The 18,701-nt window shown below is 39.8% G+C and overlaps 1 protein-coding gene across 1 annotated transcript in view; it reads right to left on the reverse strand.

Moving 5' to 3' along the window:
• LOC106519059 (IQ motif and SEC7 domain-containing protein 1) overlaps window positions 1–18,697 on the reverse strand; it is a gene marked incomplete at both ends in the record, with an annotated part of 51,032 nt that extends 32,335 nt beyond the window's left edge. Inside the window, 1 exon segment of the mRNA XM_014010572.1 lies at window positions 17,835–18,697. Coding sequence (XP_013866026.1) covers window positions 17,835–18,073 — 239 coding nt within the window.
• Window positions 18,698–18,701: the final 4 nt, after the last annotated feature.

Genomic DNA, 18,701 nt, shown 5'->3' on the forward strand with positions numbered 1-18,701 from the left:
GCACTATATGCAGTTGTTGCAGTAACTTCAATGCTGTTTTTTCTTTCTTGTAGAACAAACTAAGACATAAGCAGAATATGGAAGGAAGTTTGTTGTAAAAGCATTTTATTTTTCCCTCAGGTTCTTCTGAGATTTTGTTTTAGTTGTTCCATTTAAATTTGAACTGAAATTTACTGCACTTTATTACTATTAGTCATTTTTTTTGTTAACAGTTTAAGACTGAAGCAGAGTAAACTTCTATAGATGTGCTGCTAAAATTTACGTTATAGTTTACATTTTAATTTAAATTTGGTAGTTGTATGTTGAGGAAAATGTATAAAAATAACTTATTTTGTTTTTTAATGTATGCAACAGCATTTGTTTTGTAGTATTTGTATTAATACATTCAGAGGGAGTGTGGCCTTAGTAAAAAGAGCCTGTTTGAAATAAAATAAATGGTTTCAAAAGTTATGGTGTGATAAATATACCAAGTTATCTACTTGTCAGAGTTTGCACTACCTTTTTATTGTCAAACATAATATTTACCCATCAATTTTTCTATGATAATTGCATTTCATTTTCATTCTGTTTAATATTCAACAAGTTGAACAGATAATCCACACGAACCCCGCTACTTGGTATCGGTATCGGTGAGTACCTAAACTGAAGTACTCGTACTTGTACTCAGTCTTGAAAAAACTGGTATCGGGACACCCCTAATCAGAATGTATAAATATACAAAACTGGATCCAACATTTAGTCCATCAGCTACAAAACTTTCTTCATTAGTATCTGGAAATGACACAAATGAAGATGTGTAGAGTTCCAAGTTTTAAACTACAGGACATTGGAGTCATTAATATCAGTGGACTGATCTATACCCTGACCCCAGTCAGATGAAAGGTGACATCAAATTAGATAGGTCTCTAATTTAGTACCATGTGCAAAAATCTGATTTGTCACAATCAGTTACTTATAGACATTGAAAAAAAATATAGAAATAAAATTTGGGCCACATTATGTTGCAGCGTGAATGAAGCCAATAGGCTCTGTTGTGATATATAAGCATGCTCTGGGAAGAAAAAAAAACTGAAGGTCCAAAAAAACCTATTAATTACTTTTAGAGCTGCATGAAAAATGTATCAAACTTTAACAATCAGTACCACAAAAGACTGTTACACAAGAGCCTCTGACTGATATGTTTCTTAATTAACTGCCAACAATCTGATTCGTTAAAAAAGGTATACAAGCAACAAAAGCTGCTATGAAATGATTCAACCTTCAATCACAAAATACAATGTTTGACTCAACACATCGAGATTTAATGAAATACAACAAAAGGAGTGCATTTATGCCAGCTGCTGGGATTAATTTTACACCAAGAAAAAAAAAGTTCTTTAACATGTCTCATTTTGAAATTAAACACATCAACACGGCCTGCTGCAAAATTAATGCAATTGCTCCTTAGTAACTCAGCAGAAAGGAGTAAAAAAAATTTTTACATTATAAACAGCAAAACACAAGCTCAGCTTTAGTCTTTTAACCTAATATTTATGATCAGGGTGAAGCACATTAGTGTTTGTTACCGTTCATGTCGGCGTCTTTGCATTTCTCCTGAACAGACGGTGTCTCTGATGAACACCACTAGTAACAGCAAGAATAGCATCAGAAACAAAGTGTTACCCATTAAGGCCCTATTTTTTGATTATTTAAAAATAAGAAACTTTACAGTGATGTGAGCTTTAATAAGACGCAGTCCAAGCATGAGAATCAAAGCAGTTAAATCTAAAACTGTGAATACAGGAACGAGGGTTTGGCAAAAATTGTATCGTGTACAATTGGGGAAAACTGTCACCAATTAATATTTGCCACTCTGCAGTTACTGTAATTAGTGCCACGTGATGACAGATTTCAGTGTTCACGAGCAAGTGCACGCAAGAGCCTGTGGTCTTTTGTACTACTAAAGACACGCCGCCACTGAACATTGAGGAAAAGGTAGGTTTTCAATTAGAGCTGGGAAAAATAATGGTTCATACCAAAAAACTTATTTTTGTTAAAGGGATCCCTGATTAGTTGTAACATTAGACTTTATTTGATAAACATTTATTTTAATTGTAAAATAAAGACTGTAAAAATACTGTAGGCTTACTTTTGTAAATTTTTAAAAACGTATTTTAACACAGACGGAGCCATTTTATTTACACACAAAGCATTCTGGGTAAATGACGACGTGGATAGGTCCTCAGTGTGAGCGAGCTATATCCACCATGAAGGTTAATCTTGGACAATGTCTGACGATTGACTCTTAAATGAAACCAGAGAGCGTTGACAGAGAGGAGAAGGTAGAAATGACTCAGTCTGTAACTGAAAATATGGATGGAGGACAACAGAGCTGCTTCAAGGAAGAAGAACCTCAGCTTAGCCTGTTAGCCTTCGCGTTAGCGCCAGCGCTATATTGCCTTTTATGTATCAGAGCCAACCATCAGATATTGTCCAAGATTAATCTTCAGGGTGGATATAGCTCGCTAGCAGCCTCATGCCAAGGACCTATCCACATCATCATTTACCCAGAATGCTTTGTGTGTAAATAAAATGGCCCCATCCGTGTCATATTTTTTTAAACTTTTAGTTTAAAATTGTTAAACTAAATCAGCCTACAGTATTTTTACAGTCTTTATTTTACAGTTAAAATAAATGTTTATTCAATAAAGTCTAATGCTGCAACTAATCATGGATCCCTTTAAGATATGAATTCTCCAAAAACCAGCATGCAGGTTTAAATAGCCTGAACACGTTCGGAACATTACGTCAAGTCTGCCAGTAACTGTTTCATGGGGACGCTTTTCTCTGCAGCACCGCTGAACGCACATGCAGGAACTAGCAGCACACAGGGCAAGCTAGTGTCGTTGTGGGAGCAGCCTTCTCAGTAACTGCTGGCGGGTGGCTATTTCATCTCTTTCATTGTATGACAACGGAAAAACCTCCCATTTTAGCAATGGCTGAATGTAGAATACACCTGTTCAGTGGTGTGCAGAGATACACTTCACGTGTGAAGTCACTTTGCCTGATAATGAACCTTGCTCAACCCTCCTCATTCACGGATGTACCGCTGCCCCTCACTGCTAATGTGACATAAGCCCAAAATGCGAGACCAATATCTACAACCAGGGTAAAAGGGAAAGACAGGAGGGGAAAAGTGACACAGAGGTACAGTAAAAGATAGAAGTCCAAAAATAGTTTGTTTTACAGAAAGTAACTTCAGCTGACCGCAGTTTGATGATGATATTTTAACATGAGCCTGAACTGTGGAAAAAAATTTATACCGTCCAATACTGTGATAAAGATAATTTTTTTAAATACTGTGATATAAAATTTTAATCATACCGCCTAGCTGTAGTTTCAATGCACAGCTTACAATATTTACCTGTTAAGAAGTTAGTTTGACTGATGATTTCTAAGTATAATTTTAGAACAATGTGTGACTGACTTAAAGTTAAAAACGTGCGAGAGCAATTGTCATCGATTAATTGTCATATTAACCATATTCGGCTAAATGCCACAATTTATTGTGATTATTTTTTTGCCAATATCGCCCAACCATAACTAGGGTTGAGCATCGAGACTTGAGAATCAATAAACGTTTAAACGCTTTGATTCTCCCGGAATTGTTTGAATTTTTACATTTCAATTCTTAATTTCGACGCCAAAGAAGTCACCAATAACCAAAAAAGAAAAGGTCAGTTTGGCCACACAAACGCCAACAAAGAAGAATCCACAGGTAGTGTGAGCACAAACGGACAGTGTGCAGCGGCGATCTAAAGTGTGGCTTAACTTTAATAAAAGAGGGCGCACAACCAACAGGATTAAAAACTGCTCAGGGTTCTGTCCTCGATTCTGCTCCTGCTTAGAACATCAGTCTCAAAACAAGATCAAAAGTACTTTTTGTCTTTAAGCTTGTAAAACTTGGTTAGATGGAATAATTTTTGCAGCTACCTACTTTAAAACAGGCAAACGTTTTGCACCCTGCTTCTAAACAGAATCAGAATCAGGAATCATTGCAAATCGGAATCAAAACGAGGAACCAGAATCTTTCAAATTTAATCAAAGCCCGACCCTGACCCAAACAGCAACCTTTATTTGGTCCTGAGGTGGAGCATACATGTTGAAAAGGGGGAGTCGGACAAACAGAACTTTGCTATCAGCAGTTGTTAAATGTTGATGACTGGTTCACACTTCTGCAGGGGAAGTGCCCAAAAACATCCACTCTGAGAGCTGTGTTCAAAAAACATCAGTTTCAGAGGAAACATGCAGTGTTGATGTGTACACAAATGGTTGAATACAACGATTTTACAAAAAATAATAATAATAATAAAAACTGGGCCTAAAAGACATGAAAACAGAATATCTGTTCGCATATAACTACACATTTATATTTTTATGGTATTTTTCCTAATGGATTCATACAGAAACAAACATGTTTGAACACATTATAATTTAATTTTATAGAGAGATGCATCTAGATTTAATTCCAAAACTGCAGCAACATGAGCTGCTCTGTAGCTGCATTTGTGCATCCACAACTCAGCATGAATACAATTATCTTAACATCCCCAATAATAATGTATTTGGTCAATCAGACAGACTCACTGCTCTTGATCAAACCACTACAACACAGCAAGGGTTGTGAGTGTCATGATGACAAAGCAGAACAAGAGGAGTGGAAAAAAGTGGGTTCATCACAACTGATTATCATAATTATCATCACAATACTGCAAGCACATCTTTCAAAAACCATGCAAGTTTTAGAATTTAAAACCATGATTGTTTAGTTCTTTTGAATGATGCGATGCTCGAGCTGCATTCGCCATGAAATTCAAAAGTGCACACACAGACAGACACACACGTCGCCTCGGGTTGCTGAAGAAATGAGAAGCTCGGCTTGTTATTTCCACACAGCTCAAACACCAGCAGACATTCGGGACTACATTATAGCACATTAGCATAGTTTGACTCCTTATCTGTTAGACATTGTGGAGGGTGCACAAAGTGTTATGAGTTCGATTGTTCGACTTGTTAACTTTTGAGGAAAAAAACAATTCAAATCAGGTTTTAACTATTCATTATCTTTGTTCAAGCAGGAGGTAAACTTCATTCTCAGGAAAATGTGGAATAGAAGCAGCTCATCAGCAAACACCATCTACCCTGAGCTTCTTTCCCTCCATGATCTTGTTTCCATAACTCCAGAAAGACAAAATTTACAGACAATAAAATGGGATTAACTGAACGATCCTTGTCGCTGGCTCAGTGGCAACACGTGCAGATAGAAAGGCAATGCCAAATGACATTGTGCACGTATTATTTCAACAGAGCAGAGCTGCAGACGAGTCCGGGGAATAAACTGATCTGCCTGCAACTGAGATCTATTACACAGCTGAATAAAATTGGCACAACTGTAATAAAAATAGACTAATGCGGACCTAATTTAAAACCAGAATCGCTTTCAAAAAACTAAACTCTCCCCGCATTGCAAACACATCCAAAGAGTTTCTAAAGATGAGGCGATGCAGCAGAGAAATAATAACGTCTTCTGTTTTAACTTCGAAACCACTGCTGGGTTTAAAGACACACACAAAAAAAATAATAAAATAAAATAAAAAAACACATGAAGTTCACATTTTCAAAATCAAGATTTTCTGGGTGCCACAGCTGTCCAGCGTTTTCTGAAAAAACGAGGCGGTTAAGTCCACTAAAATGCTTTTTTTTTCTTATAATGTTCACTTTCTGTCCAAATTTGTCATTTGCATAATTATGCAGCTGCTTTAACTTAAACACATTAAACTGCAGGTCTGGAACATCAAAGCATTTGCAGTTTAATGGCAGCTAAAAATAAGGCAATTAACGTAAACCTCATACAGACAAACAAGACCGCGCCGTGCGTGGCGTCTGCCTGACAAACCTGGATCAGTGGCAGCGAGGCGGGAGACGCTCTGGCACACATCGGGGCCAAAACAAGATGAATCAACAGCTCCACGAGACACTCGCAGCACAAATGAGACGTCATTCATTAGTAAGTGATCGTTTAGGATTACATTTGCTTCTTCGGGGTTATGATCAATTAAAATGACAGCCAAAATAAAACCATCACTTGGGACAAACCCAGCTTGTCGTGACACTTCTGATTGCATCACTTCTTTATTCTGTCAGCAAACGAACAAACACTCCTCTCTTTGTTGGACGCCAGAGGTAGTAGTAAGCTGCCAAAACAAGGGTTTGAGAGCTTCCACTGCCAAGATCTGCATTCAGATACCCCTTTAATACGTCTCTGCAAACAGAAAACCACATGTCAGCTGTTTGCCTTCTCCCAGCCGAGGAAGTTATCCCTCCAAGCAAATCACGCCAGCTTTCCCAAATATTGTTTACACTCGGACAGCTATCTGGGCCCCAGACAAAGTTTGAATGCTAAATGTGAGAAGACGGATGCATCTACCGGCTCTCAGATAAGAAATGAAAAGCGCTTGCAGGCACCATTTCCAACACAGACCCTGGAGACGAGTCCGGATTGCGAGTGATGAACTCTGATTCAACCAGTAGCAGAGAAAAGCCTTCATCACATCCACTGTCAAGTGACTTTATGCTGGACTGCATTCAGGGAAGAGGCAGGACATCCTTTTACCTTCTCCAACTGTGGGGAAGAGATTATACAGACAAATGGCATAAAGGTTTTCAGTTAAAGGGTAACCCTGCAGCCAAAGATAGAGGCGATCTGAATGGCATGCGATTGCTGACCATTCCCTTGTTGCTCCTGATCGCTCTAATCTGGTGTCACATAATCGTTTCAGTACATTTTAGTGTTTCCCCTACCATTATTCAAGGAGGGCACCCTGCCCTGTCAACAGAACCAAGCACCCGTCAATGTAAAATCCCACCCCTGCCTCATCAAAAGTTCTGTTACTTCCAGATGAGGAGCAGAGATTGTAGCAACGTAGCACTATTGCTACACCACTCCGACCCCACTACTGACAATCTTATTAAAGCGGACATCCATCCATTATCTTAACCCACTTCTTCCTTTCAGGGTCACGGGAGTCACTGGTGTACATATCCAGCAGTCACAGTGTGAGGGACGGGATACACCCTGGACAGGTCACAAGTCCATCACAGGGCCACAGAGAGACAAACAACCACTCACTCTCTAACTCACACCTAGGGACAATTCAGAGTTACCAATTAAACTGACAATCATGTTTTTGGTCTGTGGGAGGAAGCCGGAGTACCCAAAGAAAATCCACGCATGCACAGAGAGAACACGCAAACTCTACCCAGAAAGGTTCTGGGCCAGGAAAGCATATTTAATGTAGTGCTACTGCTACCTCCCGACTCCAACAAATGCCCTGCCATGGCCATGTGGTGGAACCACTGAACTTTGATGTGCTATGCAGTAATTCAGCACAAGTTACACTTTTTACACCATATTTACACTGCCAGAAGCTTGTATATGAATGTATCTGTTATAAACAAGTTATAGATAAGTTACTCAAATGTTAGGCATAGGCCATGCATTAGTTCAATTTGTTAGTAACACTTTTACTAAAAAATTGAACACTTTTAAGGGCTATCATTGAAGAACACAACATGTGAACTGGATGTGACATCCGGGCAGATGTTTTTGTTAGCAAGCAACACTGGCGTAAGTAACGATTGTTTGCAGATTGTTTGTTTTCTTTTAAGCTTGTAGAGTGCTGATGAGGAAGATATAAGATCTGTCTTTATGAAGGTGTATCACAAAGAAGGTCGCAGCCGAGATTTCTCCATCTATTAAGACGTGCAATGAGGTGCGTTATTGGTGCTAAGACACTGCGGAACGTCTGGTTTATGAGGGGTGGTTGTACATTAAGATTAAAAGACTAGTCCACTTGGAGAACTGACCCTGATGATCAAGTTAATGTTTACTAAGGGGTTGAAGAAGTGACTGCTTTAGCCAGGAGCTTGTTCTGCAGAGTTAACAGGTGAATCTGTTGATTTGGCAACACAAGTTCCTCTATCAGATGTTCCACTATCAGTGACATAATCTCTGCTTTGTTTCTAAAAGAAAGCAAAAAAATGCTGAAAAATATGGCGAGAACTGTACTACAAGGGAGACCTCAGTTTAAAGTCGACCCAAAATGGCAGAAAACAGGTTCATGCATCTTTCAGATGAAGAAACTTTCTCTTTCTAGTGGGTTGCACTGTACACCATCCCCCCCACCCCACTTCATTTTTTTCAACATGAAGACACACTTAAGAGATGAAGTCTTGGTCCAGTACTGACTGAGAGCTGACAGCACTTTGCACATTTACCACAACAAACAGGACATGTTGCATTTAAGAGAAAACAAGTCATGCGATTCCAGCACTGATGCTTTTCCTACATGATGAAAAATAAGAATTCAAAGGGAGAAAGAAAATCAGGAGATAAAAAAATAAAATAAAATTAAGTTCTGCAGATATTTTCTCAAACTCTATAATGATCCATACTGAGACTAAAACCCATAGTGACTACAAATTCTTTATACATTAAATGGATTTTTCTCCCTGCAGTGGTAATGTACAAACCTAATAAAATGATACAAGCAGAAGACTTGTATCAAACCAGCACAGCTCACAGATAAAAAACCCAATTGGGGGCCTTCAGCTCAGCTCTATAACATGTTAAACGACAATATTTTTGAATTTAAAAGCTGAAAATGGGCTCAAGGCGTGTAAGGAGATACAGGACTGGATCACATGACTCAGTTCATTGTAGATTGAACAAAGACTGAAAGTAGATATTAAGCTGCATGTTTCAAATATTATTGTGTCTTTATGGAATCCAAATGTAATTTATGGATACGTGTACTTTGATGTGGCTTTGATTCTTTTTTTCCTGTGTACTGATATGAGTTTACAAGCTGGTGTTTTACAGTTATAAGCAGGAGTTGATGTTCAAAGATGACCACGTTTAAAACTACTGCAGTGGATAGTTTAGATCACATATGTGGAGTCTGGTGGAAAGGTTATAAATAGTTATCTTACCTGTTGTAGATACGTCTTTAAACAACCTCAATTTAGAGAAATGAAGTTTAATAATGTGGTGTAGCACATAATTTTATGTGCTCAGTAGGGTTGGGCAATATTGGCAAAAAAATTAATCACGATTAGTTGTGGTATTCAGCCGGTAACGATTAATTTGACGATTAATCCCCTGGAGTCCCTGGACACCCTTATGTCCTGGTCACATGACCAATTTAGTGAGAAAGATTTGCTCTTCCTAAAAATCTGTTCCAAATTGTGCCAAAATTACAGACTTCAGGCTGTACATCAAAATTTAAATTGTGCTGTTAGATTAATAAATTACAGAACCTTTTTTAATGTTAGTCATATTTGAAGCGGAGAGGAGCACCGAGCGAACTGCCTGCCTGCTGGCATTAATCGTATTAATTGTCAAATGCCAAAAAATAATCGATTAATATTTTTCTAATGATTAATTGCACACAATACGATTATGTCCAACCCTAGTGCTCAGGTCATATATTATACATCTTTATCTTACATGGGAAACATTTTTTCCCTAACATGTGCAGGGTTTCCCCAGAAAACTGGTTAAGCCTGATGGAAGGGCCGCTTTGACAGTCTAACGGCAGCCCACCGTGTTTTTGTTAAAAATTGACATGAAATTTGAAAATAGGACTATAAGACATTATTGACTGTACTTAAACATAAACTTAAACAATGGGATATCCATGGAAACACATGGCAAATGCATTTGCCATCAGATTTGTCAAGTCAAGTGAAGGTTTTTAAAACAACGTAAAATGAAATAGGCTTGAAAACAAGGTGTATTTCACCAATTCTCCAGGAAAATAAGACCAATGAGATGAATGTGTTTGGGTGCACTACAAAAGGTCCCTCTTCACGTTTCAGAATATAATTTGCTGTCACCTCCCATAATTTTATAGCCGATTCTCTTCTAGATTTACACCTAAAAGTTCTCTCTGAGATTCTATGCTTGTCAGATTTCATTATGTTTATGATGGATAGTGGTGTCCCAATACCAGTCTTTCTCAAACTCAGTATGAGTCCTTTAGTTTAGGTACTCACCCAAATCCAATATACAGCATGATAATGCTGCAAAGATGTTACATTTTCCAACCTGCATAATCTGAAACATTGTGTACAAATACAAGTACAGGTATTTGTAAAAATGCTGGTATTGGGACACTACTACGTATTTATGGACCTACACACACTACAGCCAGCCTGATGTAGGTCAGTGAAGCTTGTTTTATATTTTGAGTCACGTTTCTTGTTCCCTCTGCTGAGTGACAAAAAAATCTGACGTCTATTTCTTGACCGAGTATAAATGGGCTGAAGACGCAGCGAGCCATAAATTAACATAAATCCTCCCTAGGAAAACAATGATGATGGCTGAATATTGTGCTCTTTTTTTTTTTTTACTTAACAATCAGTGTTGCATTGGGCGAAAAATCTGAAGAGGAAATATTTTTTTGCTAACGGTGGTGATAGAAAAAAGACGTGAGCATCAGCTGCATGCTCATGCTCTTCTAGCTCTTTTAACAACAGCTGCTGGACCACTGCTTGCTCCTCATGAACAAACACCCACAAAGTTCTAACCAATCACACGCTCCGAGCCGCAAGGTCCGTGTCACAGAGCTCTGACTGAGGGCAATGCAGACGATGGCTGTCACCGGGGGGTAGCAGCAGTAGAGCAGACGGAAGTTACACAATTTTTTGTCACTCAGCAGGGGGAACAAGACGTGCGACTCAAAGTATAAAACAGCATTCACACGACTCAGGCTTCCTGCAGAGTACTTTGTTTACACAGAGTGCGTACCCGCATTTCAAAATTGCAATCAATATATCTGGGGAAACTACTAGAGTAAAGTCCAACACCACCATTCAGGATCATCTTTTTTATGTTTTAGAAATTGCAATAAGCAACTTTGACTTCAACTTCAAATTAAATACAGTGACCGATTTGGCCTGCATGTCTCGAGAACAATAACACAACCAAAAAAACTAAACTATATCTTCACAACTTGCTACAAAAATACATCCCCATTCCTTGTTGGTAGAAATTATATAAACTGCACAATTTTTCATAATAAATAAGAAGCTAACAAGAGACTGAAAACAGACTAGCTTGGCTTTAAATTTGCTCGTTTGTCCTTGTTAAACAGTTTAAACCTCAAAAATGTGAGGCAGAGTTCAGTTGGGACATAACCTTCTCTAATGGACGACAAGACCTCTCTCTTTGAAAGCTAACGTATTCCTTTAAAGCTAATTTTACCCCCTCAGAAAGACAACCGGTCTGGTTAATGGCTCAGTTTCCCCCACATTCAGAGCTCGTCAGCTACTTATGACAAGCAGGAAGCAATGACTACAGCGCCGAGAATGAAAAGAGACACCCTTTTCATAACAAAAAAAGCTTTGTCGACATTCCTGGCTTGCTGGCATAAAGTACTTTAGGTTGTTGTGTCACTAGAAGGCAGATATGCCTCACCTTCCCTAAGGTGCAGGATATTCATGAGGAAACAAAGATGCCTCTTCAAACAAGGTTATTGTCTTCTGTTTGCAGATAGTGTTGATATTCAGACACGTGGTCTTAGATTTGCATCAGGGTGTTTTTTCAGTTGATTATGTGATCACAATTTATGTCAACATTTGCACACTCAAAGCCACTGTGCCCCGAGGAAAAACAAAGAATGACGGTCTTTGCTAGAGAAAAGCATAAGTGCATCTGATTAAAAATGTACAGTAGGTGATTGGGTTCATGATAAACGCCACATAAAGGGTTTCTTTATCAACCCGTGTTTGCTCTGGTCACACACAAACTTTCAAATGAACGGTGCAGTGGAAACTAAAACGGATCGTGCTTTCCAGGTTTGCTGATACATAAAAATAATGAAGCACATATATCAGAACAGCTAAATGTCTCCTGGCTGTCCTGCAGCTGCTCAATCCTCGCTTTGATATGGAGAGAAAAAGGCTGATAAAGTAGAGCAAGCAGGAATTTCTGGGAAATCCTCTGGAAAAAAATGAAAAAGCTAAAGGCAAATACATCTAGGCTTCTTTTTAATTTTTTTCTGCTGACCATAGACTCAACGTGCCTGACCCTGAACGTCTAGACAGTTTAACTTCCGAGCACACACTACAATAATCTAAATTACATTTTCTAACATGACCTTTGCAGATCGTTGAATCAGAATTGCTTCAGGCGTTCTTTAAATTCCAGCTTTTAACTGGCATTTTAAACCTCGTATAGTTCATGTAGCACGCCACGCAGCTGGGTTTATTTCCATCAGGTGGCGAGCTGATGACACAGTCCTCGTCAGAGCAACGTCCATCAGAACCGAACTGTGACGGGATGAGGGATCGACAGAATATCACTGCAGAAATCACACAGAACGTTTAATGGTTCCCCAATGAGAAAAAAAAATCCCTGGTCACTGAGAAACACTGTCTTACCAAAACGGTCCTCATGAACACAGGATTGTTTCTAGAAATGTTTTCATCCACACAGAAACACAAAACAACCCAAAATACTGCAGTAAGGCGACAAAGGCAGCATGACTGCTGAGTGCTGAATGACTTGGTTGAATGTTGCTGAAGGGACCAAAATTGTGGTGTTAAAGCTAAAAGAAGCAGAACATTAAAAGCTAAAAGAAGAAAACCAATAGATAACAGCTTAAAAAATGGTAGCTTGCCAATAAAAAATAGAGCATGTATGCAGAAGTAGATGTAAAAAACTGTTTTTGTGGGAACTGACATTTCAATGTGTTCTACAGGTAAAAGTTAAATTGCCAAAAGTAGCAAAAGCAAGCTGAAAGCTAAATTAAGTCTAATTCAAGCTAGAAGCTAAATGCAGTCAAAGGCTAATTATGAACTAAATGCAGTCAAAGGCTAACCAGAAGCTAAACGCAGTCAAAGCCTAACCAGAAGCTAAATGCAGTCAAAGCCTAACCAGAAGCTAAATGCAGTCAAAGCCTAACCAGAAGCTAAATGCAGTCAAAGCCTTACTATAAGCTAAATGTGACTAACCAGAAGCTAAATGTAGCCAAAGGCTAGACAAACGCTAAATGTAGTAAAAGGTAAGCTAGAAGCTAAATGTAGGAAAATGTAAGCTAGAAACTAAATGTAGGAAAAGGTAAGCTAAAAGCTAAATGTAATAAAATGTAAGCTAAAAGCTAAAATGTAACAAAAGTACAAATAAAAGCAGAAAAATAGCTACAATCTAAAAACAGGGCTATTCAACTAAATTGCTCTGGGGGCCACAGTTAGTGCAGGCCAACAGCTGAGGGGCCGAACATCCAGCAATTAAAGTCTATATGTAAATAAACCAAGTATTACAAAGATCTGTTACCTTTGAATTAGTTTACTTTGCTGCATTTAATCATGAGTACAACATAGAGCCCAATGTAATAAAAGAAGTGATATTAAAACAAATTCAAAAACAACTGACACAAATATTACTTTTGACATTTTTGCCTTGCCACATTTTTAAACCAATTTTATTTTTACTTATCATAATTTTATATTCTACTGCTTGTAGCTTTAAGTGTCTTGGGTTTTCATTCAAGTGGTTTTTTACCAGCTTTTGGGCAAGATTCTGACGTTTCTGTATACCATACATGTCTATGTTCAATTTAAAGAACTTATAATTAAAGTAGAAAACTGAGGGGTTGGGCTTAAGAACCAATGAACTTAATGAAACAATTGGTGGGCCGGATTTTGGTCACCAGTGGGCGTAATGTGGCCCAGGGGCCTCCAATTGAATAGCCCTGATCTAAAAGAAGCATAAAAGACAAAAACGGAAGTATACTGATCAGATTTTTAAATATAGCTTCTGTGCGTACTTTTATAAGAAAACATTGTAATTCAGATAAATCTTTTAAAACATGTATGAGTTTCATAAACCAAAAGTCTGAACTGGTTTGTGGTTCTGATGTGTGAATGGCTAAAATAGCACAATATATTCAGAAGTAATGAGATGGCAAATGAAAAAACAAACAATAGTGTGAATTCAAGCATTATTGATATTTTTGTTACGTCTGGGGTTGTAGGTTAGATTAGAGGTGAAGCTATGACATTGTTTTCAAAAGGTTGTGCTTAGGCTGTCCCACTGAAAACTAAAAAGGTGGCGTTTCTCTCACTCTGGAACCTGGTTTCCTAAGCTCAGTAAACGTTTCCCTGTAGACGCAGGATTGAAACTATTACACAAATGTAAAAAAAGAAAACTATGGGTAATCACAAAACGGCATTCCAGTGTGGACAGGGCCAAAAGGTCAGCGTCCTGTTCTCATGAGTCTCTGTTTTGATCAACCAGCAGAGACACGCACAGGCCCTGAGTCAACAGTATTGATTTGCTGCCACTGATCCCAGTGACACCAACACATCCCCGGAGACAAAGGTCAAGCTCGATCACATGATCCCGCGGGCTGTCAGAGCCTGAGTTAAATGTCTGCATGCAGTGGGATGGGGGGAGCTAACAGAGGGTGAACTCTAACATGGACAGTAGCTCCTTCTAAGTGTTTGACTTTCAGAGTATGTTGTAGAATCACTGACTGCGCTCCGACTTAACCTGCCCTGAAGCACAGAACTGCATCATAGATCTGCATTTGTTTTTGATCCAGTGTTCATACGTCTGTTAGCAAAATATCTCAAACGCTGAACACATTTTGATTTAAAAAAAAAAAACATAAAGCCGTCTATTCGTTTATGAAATATTATGCTGATCTACATCTAACACCACTGACAGTCAACCTGATTTAAGATGTCCGAAACTGTAAACAGACCATAAAAAATAGTTATAAACCAGTCAATTTTATGGATATTGATCTAATATTTGATGTGGTAGTAGCTCAGAGTCATCCTTAACATGTATTTTGAACAGATTTTGCCTATAACTATTTTGAGTCAACTCTGCAAAATATCTCCTAAATGTCTGGACGGATTTTAATGAGACTTTCAGAAAGTAATTATCGAGTGTACATCTACAAGCGATTAACGTTTGGAGCAAACTCATTTCAAGACAGCCACCACAGCCAACTGAGCTACGAAAACTCAAGAATGGCTTTAATTAGAACAGTTTTGCAAATATTGAGCTAAGGGTTGATGTGGTAGTAACTGAAAATCATTCACAACACAACTATCACTCATTGTGCAAGCTCACTGCTTAAAACTAACTGCTGGAGTCAGTGCTGATTGTCTGTTGTCAAAATATCTAATCACTGGATTTATAAACACATTACACATTAGTGGTGGGCACAGCTAACCAAACTCATAATCCGCAAATTAAAAATATAGTTTTCCTAATGCTAAAGTGGAGGCTAACAGCTAATCGCTTACTGCCAAGATAACTGTGGGTGTGTCCAAATTCAGGAGCTACATCCTTCGAAGGCTGAATTTGAAGGCTGTCCAAATCTGAAAGCTCATCCAATCGCAGCCCACAAATGTGTCTTTATTTTCCCCTGATTTGAGGACAGGTCTGGTGGTACTTTGACGGACCCAGCCCCTGAATTTGGACACAACCATGGGATAGGCTGGACAAGGATCCACTGGACCGTCCCTCAAATCGAGGGGGAAAAAGGAGGACGCATTTGTGAGCTGAGATCAGAGGAGTCTTCGAATTTGGACAGCCTTCGGTGCAACGCAGTGATGTAAGCGGACGACAAATTCGGCCTTTGGAGGATGTAGCCCCTGAATTTGGACACAGTCTGTCTCTCAATCTGCATCACATATCTTTGTCTCTTTCAAGCTGAAGACTGATGGGACTAACGTAAACCTGTTAATAGCTGGTTACCCATCATTTACACTAGATGCGGCTCCGCTGCAGTGTGCAGTTCACTGCTGTTCGTTTGCACCCCAATTTACACTGCGTTCGCTCTGCTCCATTGCGAATCACAGAGGAGGTCTGAGAAGCGTGTGCAGGAAACACAAGATCGCACGACAAATCCAGTATTAAATATGGAAGTCAGAGCAAAATGTTTAATTCTGTGGAAGATGGACTCCAAACACAGCTGAAACTGCATCGATGTTGTCCTTTTGAAACGTCTGATTTCAGAATAAAACCCACATGTATTGTGTGTATCCGTACGCAGCACGCCATGTTCCCATCTGCTCCCCAAACAAAACAATACATTTTGTATACAAATATATCCATATATCTATTATAACAGTTGGGATTTCAACAAAATTAGTCTGCCTTTGGTGAATTATTTTGAAAACACAGATGTTGTGCTTGTTCCTTTTCCCGCTGATGAAACATGATCTCTGTAGATCGACTCCGGAGCAACTCCGGCATCCGGCAAAAATAGGGTTGAAATCTAATTTTGGCGGATCACCTTCCGCTCACTGCAGTGTGTGGAGCCAGTGTGAACACTCTGATTATAATGGTTGTGTATTTGCTGCGGGGGTCGGGCCGGACCAGAACAGAACAGAACCACATCTAGTGTGAATTAGGGGTCAGTAAGCTGTTAGCGGACTGTTTAAAAGGAAGCGCGACCCCTGCCGGTTGCCGCTATAGGGCTGCCACAAACGATTATTTTTATAATCGATTAATCACCCATTATTTTTTTCGATTAGTCGACTAATCGGATCATGCGTTAATTGAATTTAAAACACAGCTTATCACGTCAGAATGCAGCTGCTATTATATAACCAAGGTTTGATTTTAGCTATATGCTAACTAAAAATAATTGCTATGGAAGGCAAGTTCTGCTCTGCAGATATTGCACAGGTTTCTGTTTCATTTTCTTAAAATCATCCCACACTTTTGAGCTCTGTTGCCAGGTAGCCATGATACCAGAGCCTGTCTGTATAATGTCTTGTGACGTCCACGGCCTACCCCAGTTACCACTACTGTGCATGTGTGTCAAGGACAGAAAGGCAGACGTGGCAGTGGAAGGTGTCAAAGCAGTTTGGAGAGAAAAACAAAGTAAAGAACAAAAAAACGATTAATCGATTATTAAATTAGTCATCGATTATTTTAATAATCGATTAGTCGTCGACTAATCGACTAATCGTGGCAGCCCTAGTTGCCTGCATGGCCTGTTCACCTGTTCCCCCATGTTTTGTCATGTGTGTCTTCTTGAATAGGGTGTTCTTAACTGTGACTTCATTGTGCTCTGTACAATGACAATAAAGGCATCATCAAAAGTTGGCAAAACCTAATTTAGCGGAAGCTAATTGGTCCACGAATGGTTTTCAAAGTTAGTGAAAAAGCTAATCCGCTAATCAAAACTATTGTTCGCTATAAGCAGAAGGATGTCAGCACTGTTTTTTTGAGTTCAAGTCAAGATGTTCCCAACTTTAACAAACTTCAAAACAACAATAACTCTGCCACATGTCATCATGACTTAACTCAGGCGGGCGATATGCATTAATTCAAGATATGCTAGGCATTTTATTTTTGAACGCTTTTGTGCTCAAGAGAGTTCAGAACATAAAGCATTTCATTCTGTTTGACGCTGGTTCATGTTGAAACAAGCATTGTGGGGTTTTTTTTTATTATTTATTTATTTCCCTGGTTGCTCAGCGCGCTGTGAGGGATGCTGGTTGCTATGGTCAGGCTCTCCTTAATGGATCCACATCAGGCAAACAGCAGCAGTTTTCTGCTGTCGTGTGAAATCCAGCGGCTCGTTTTCAGCGGAGAGACGGAGCTGAACGCAGCTGCGCGACCAGCCTCTAATTAGGCTTGATGGCAAACTTGGGTAAAAAGAGCCTGTTGAAAGGGAGATGTGGGCAAACAGCGGCTGTCTAAGTTTGTCAGAGGTTTTCTTTTATTTTTTTATTATTTTGAATGTGTTGTCGTGCCTTACTTTTCCTGCGTGCCGTGCTCCTTGATGGCTCCCAGCGCCAGCAGCCTGCAGGTTGCCAGGTGCCGCTGGTACTGATCCTTCAGGCAGCCGTTCTCTGCGCACAAGTCGGACACTTGCTGCTCCAGCTCCTCTATCCGGCCCCTCTGCCGCTCCAGCAGCTCCTGCTGGGTCTCTATGATCTTGTTCAGCTCTTTCAGATATTCCGCAGCCCTGGTCGGGTTCTCGGTCGGGCTCTCCATGTCGCCTCTCTCTCTCTCTGCCTCTTTTTTTATTTATTTTTTTAATCCTCCCTGTGGTTCCTGCTCGTGTCCAACCCGCCTGGAGGGGAAGGGAAAGGGAGAGAGAGAGAAAACTGCGTGCTCCAAACCTAAGGTTTTGTGGTGTTTTTTAGGCGCAACAATTCGGTAGGTTGTGTCTTTTACGCCTCGTCATTTTAACTCGCGTGGCGATTCCTCAAAATCCACATATAATTGACTTCCAGGGTGTCCGAGTCCAGAAAGGCAGCAGCCGAAATGTCACATTATCCTGCGCGAGGTGAGCGGCTCCATGGTGAGACTCACAGCTGGCTGTCCGGGTGAATTTGACTCCTGGTTCCTCCTCCTGCGTGGACACCACCGTGTGACATGTCTCCACGCTGCTCCCGTGACTTTTTCGTAAACAGACGCCTGGCTGGCTGTCCGGTGGGCGGGGTCTTTTCAAGTTTTATGAACCCGCAGCTTCCGCCGAGCAGAGCCGCGTAGCTACAGCCGAGAGCCTTCACAGCCAGCTGGACCCCGCGAAACACGGAACAGCCCGTGTTCCGCTGATCCGTCCAGGAACTTTGTCAGTTTTCACCGCCCTCCAGCCAGGGGCGGAGCCAAGAGATGG

This window comes from Austrofundulus limnaeus, unplaced genomic scaffold, assembly GCF_001266775.1.
Source record: "Austrofundulus limnaeus strain Quisiro unplaced genomic scaffold, Austrofundulus_limnaeus-1.0 Scaffold70, whole genome shotgun sequence".
Classification (NCBI taxonomy): domain Eukaryota; kingdom Metazoa; phylum Chordata; class Actinopteri; order Cyprinodontiformes; family Rivulidae; genus Austrofundulus; species Austrofundulus limnaeus.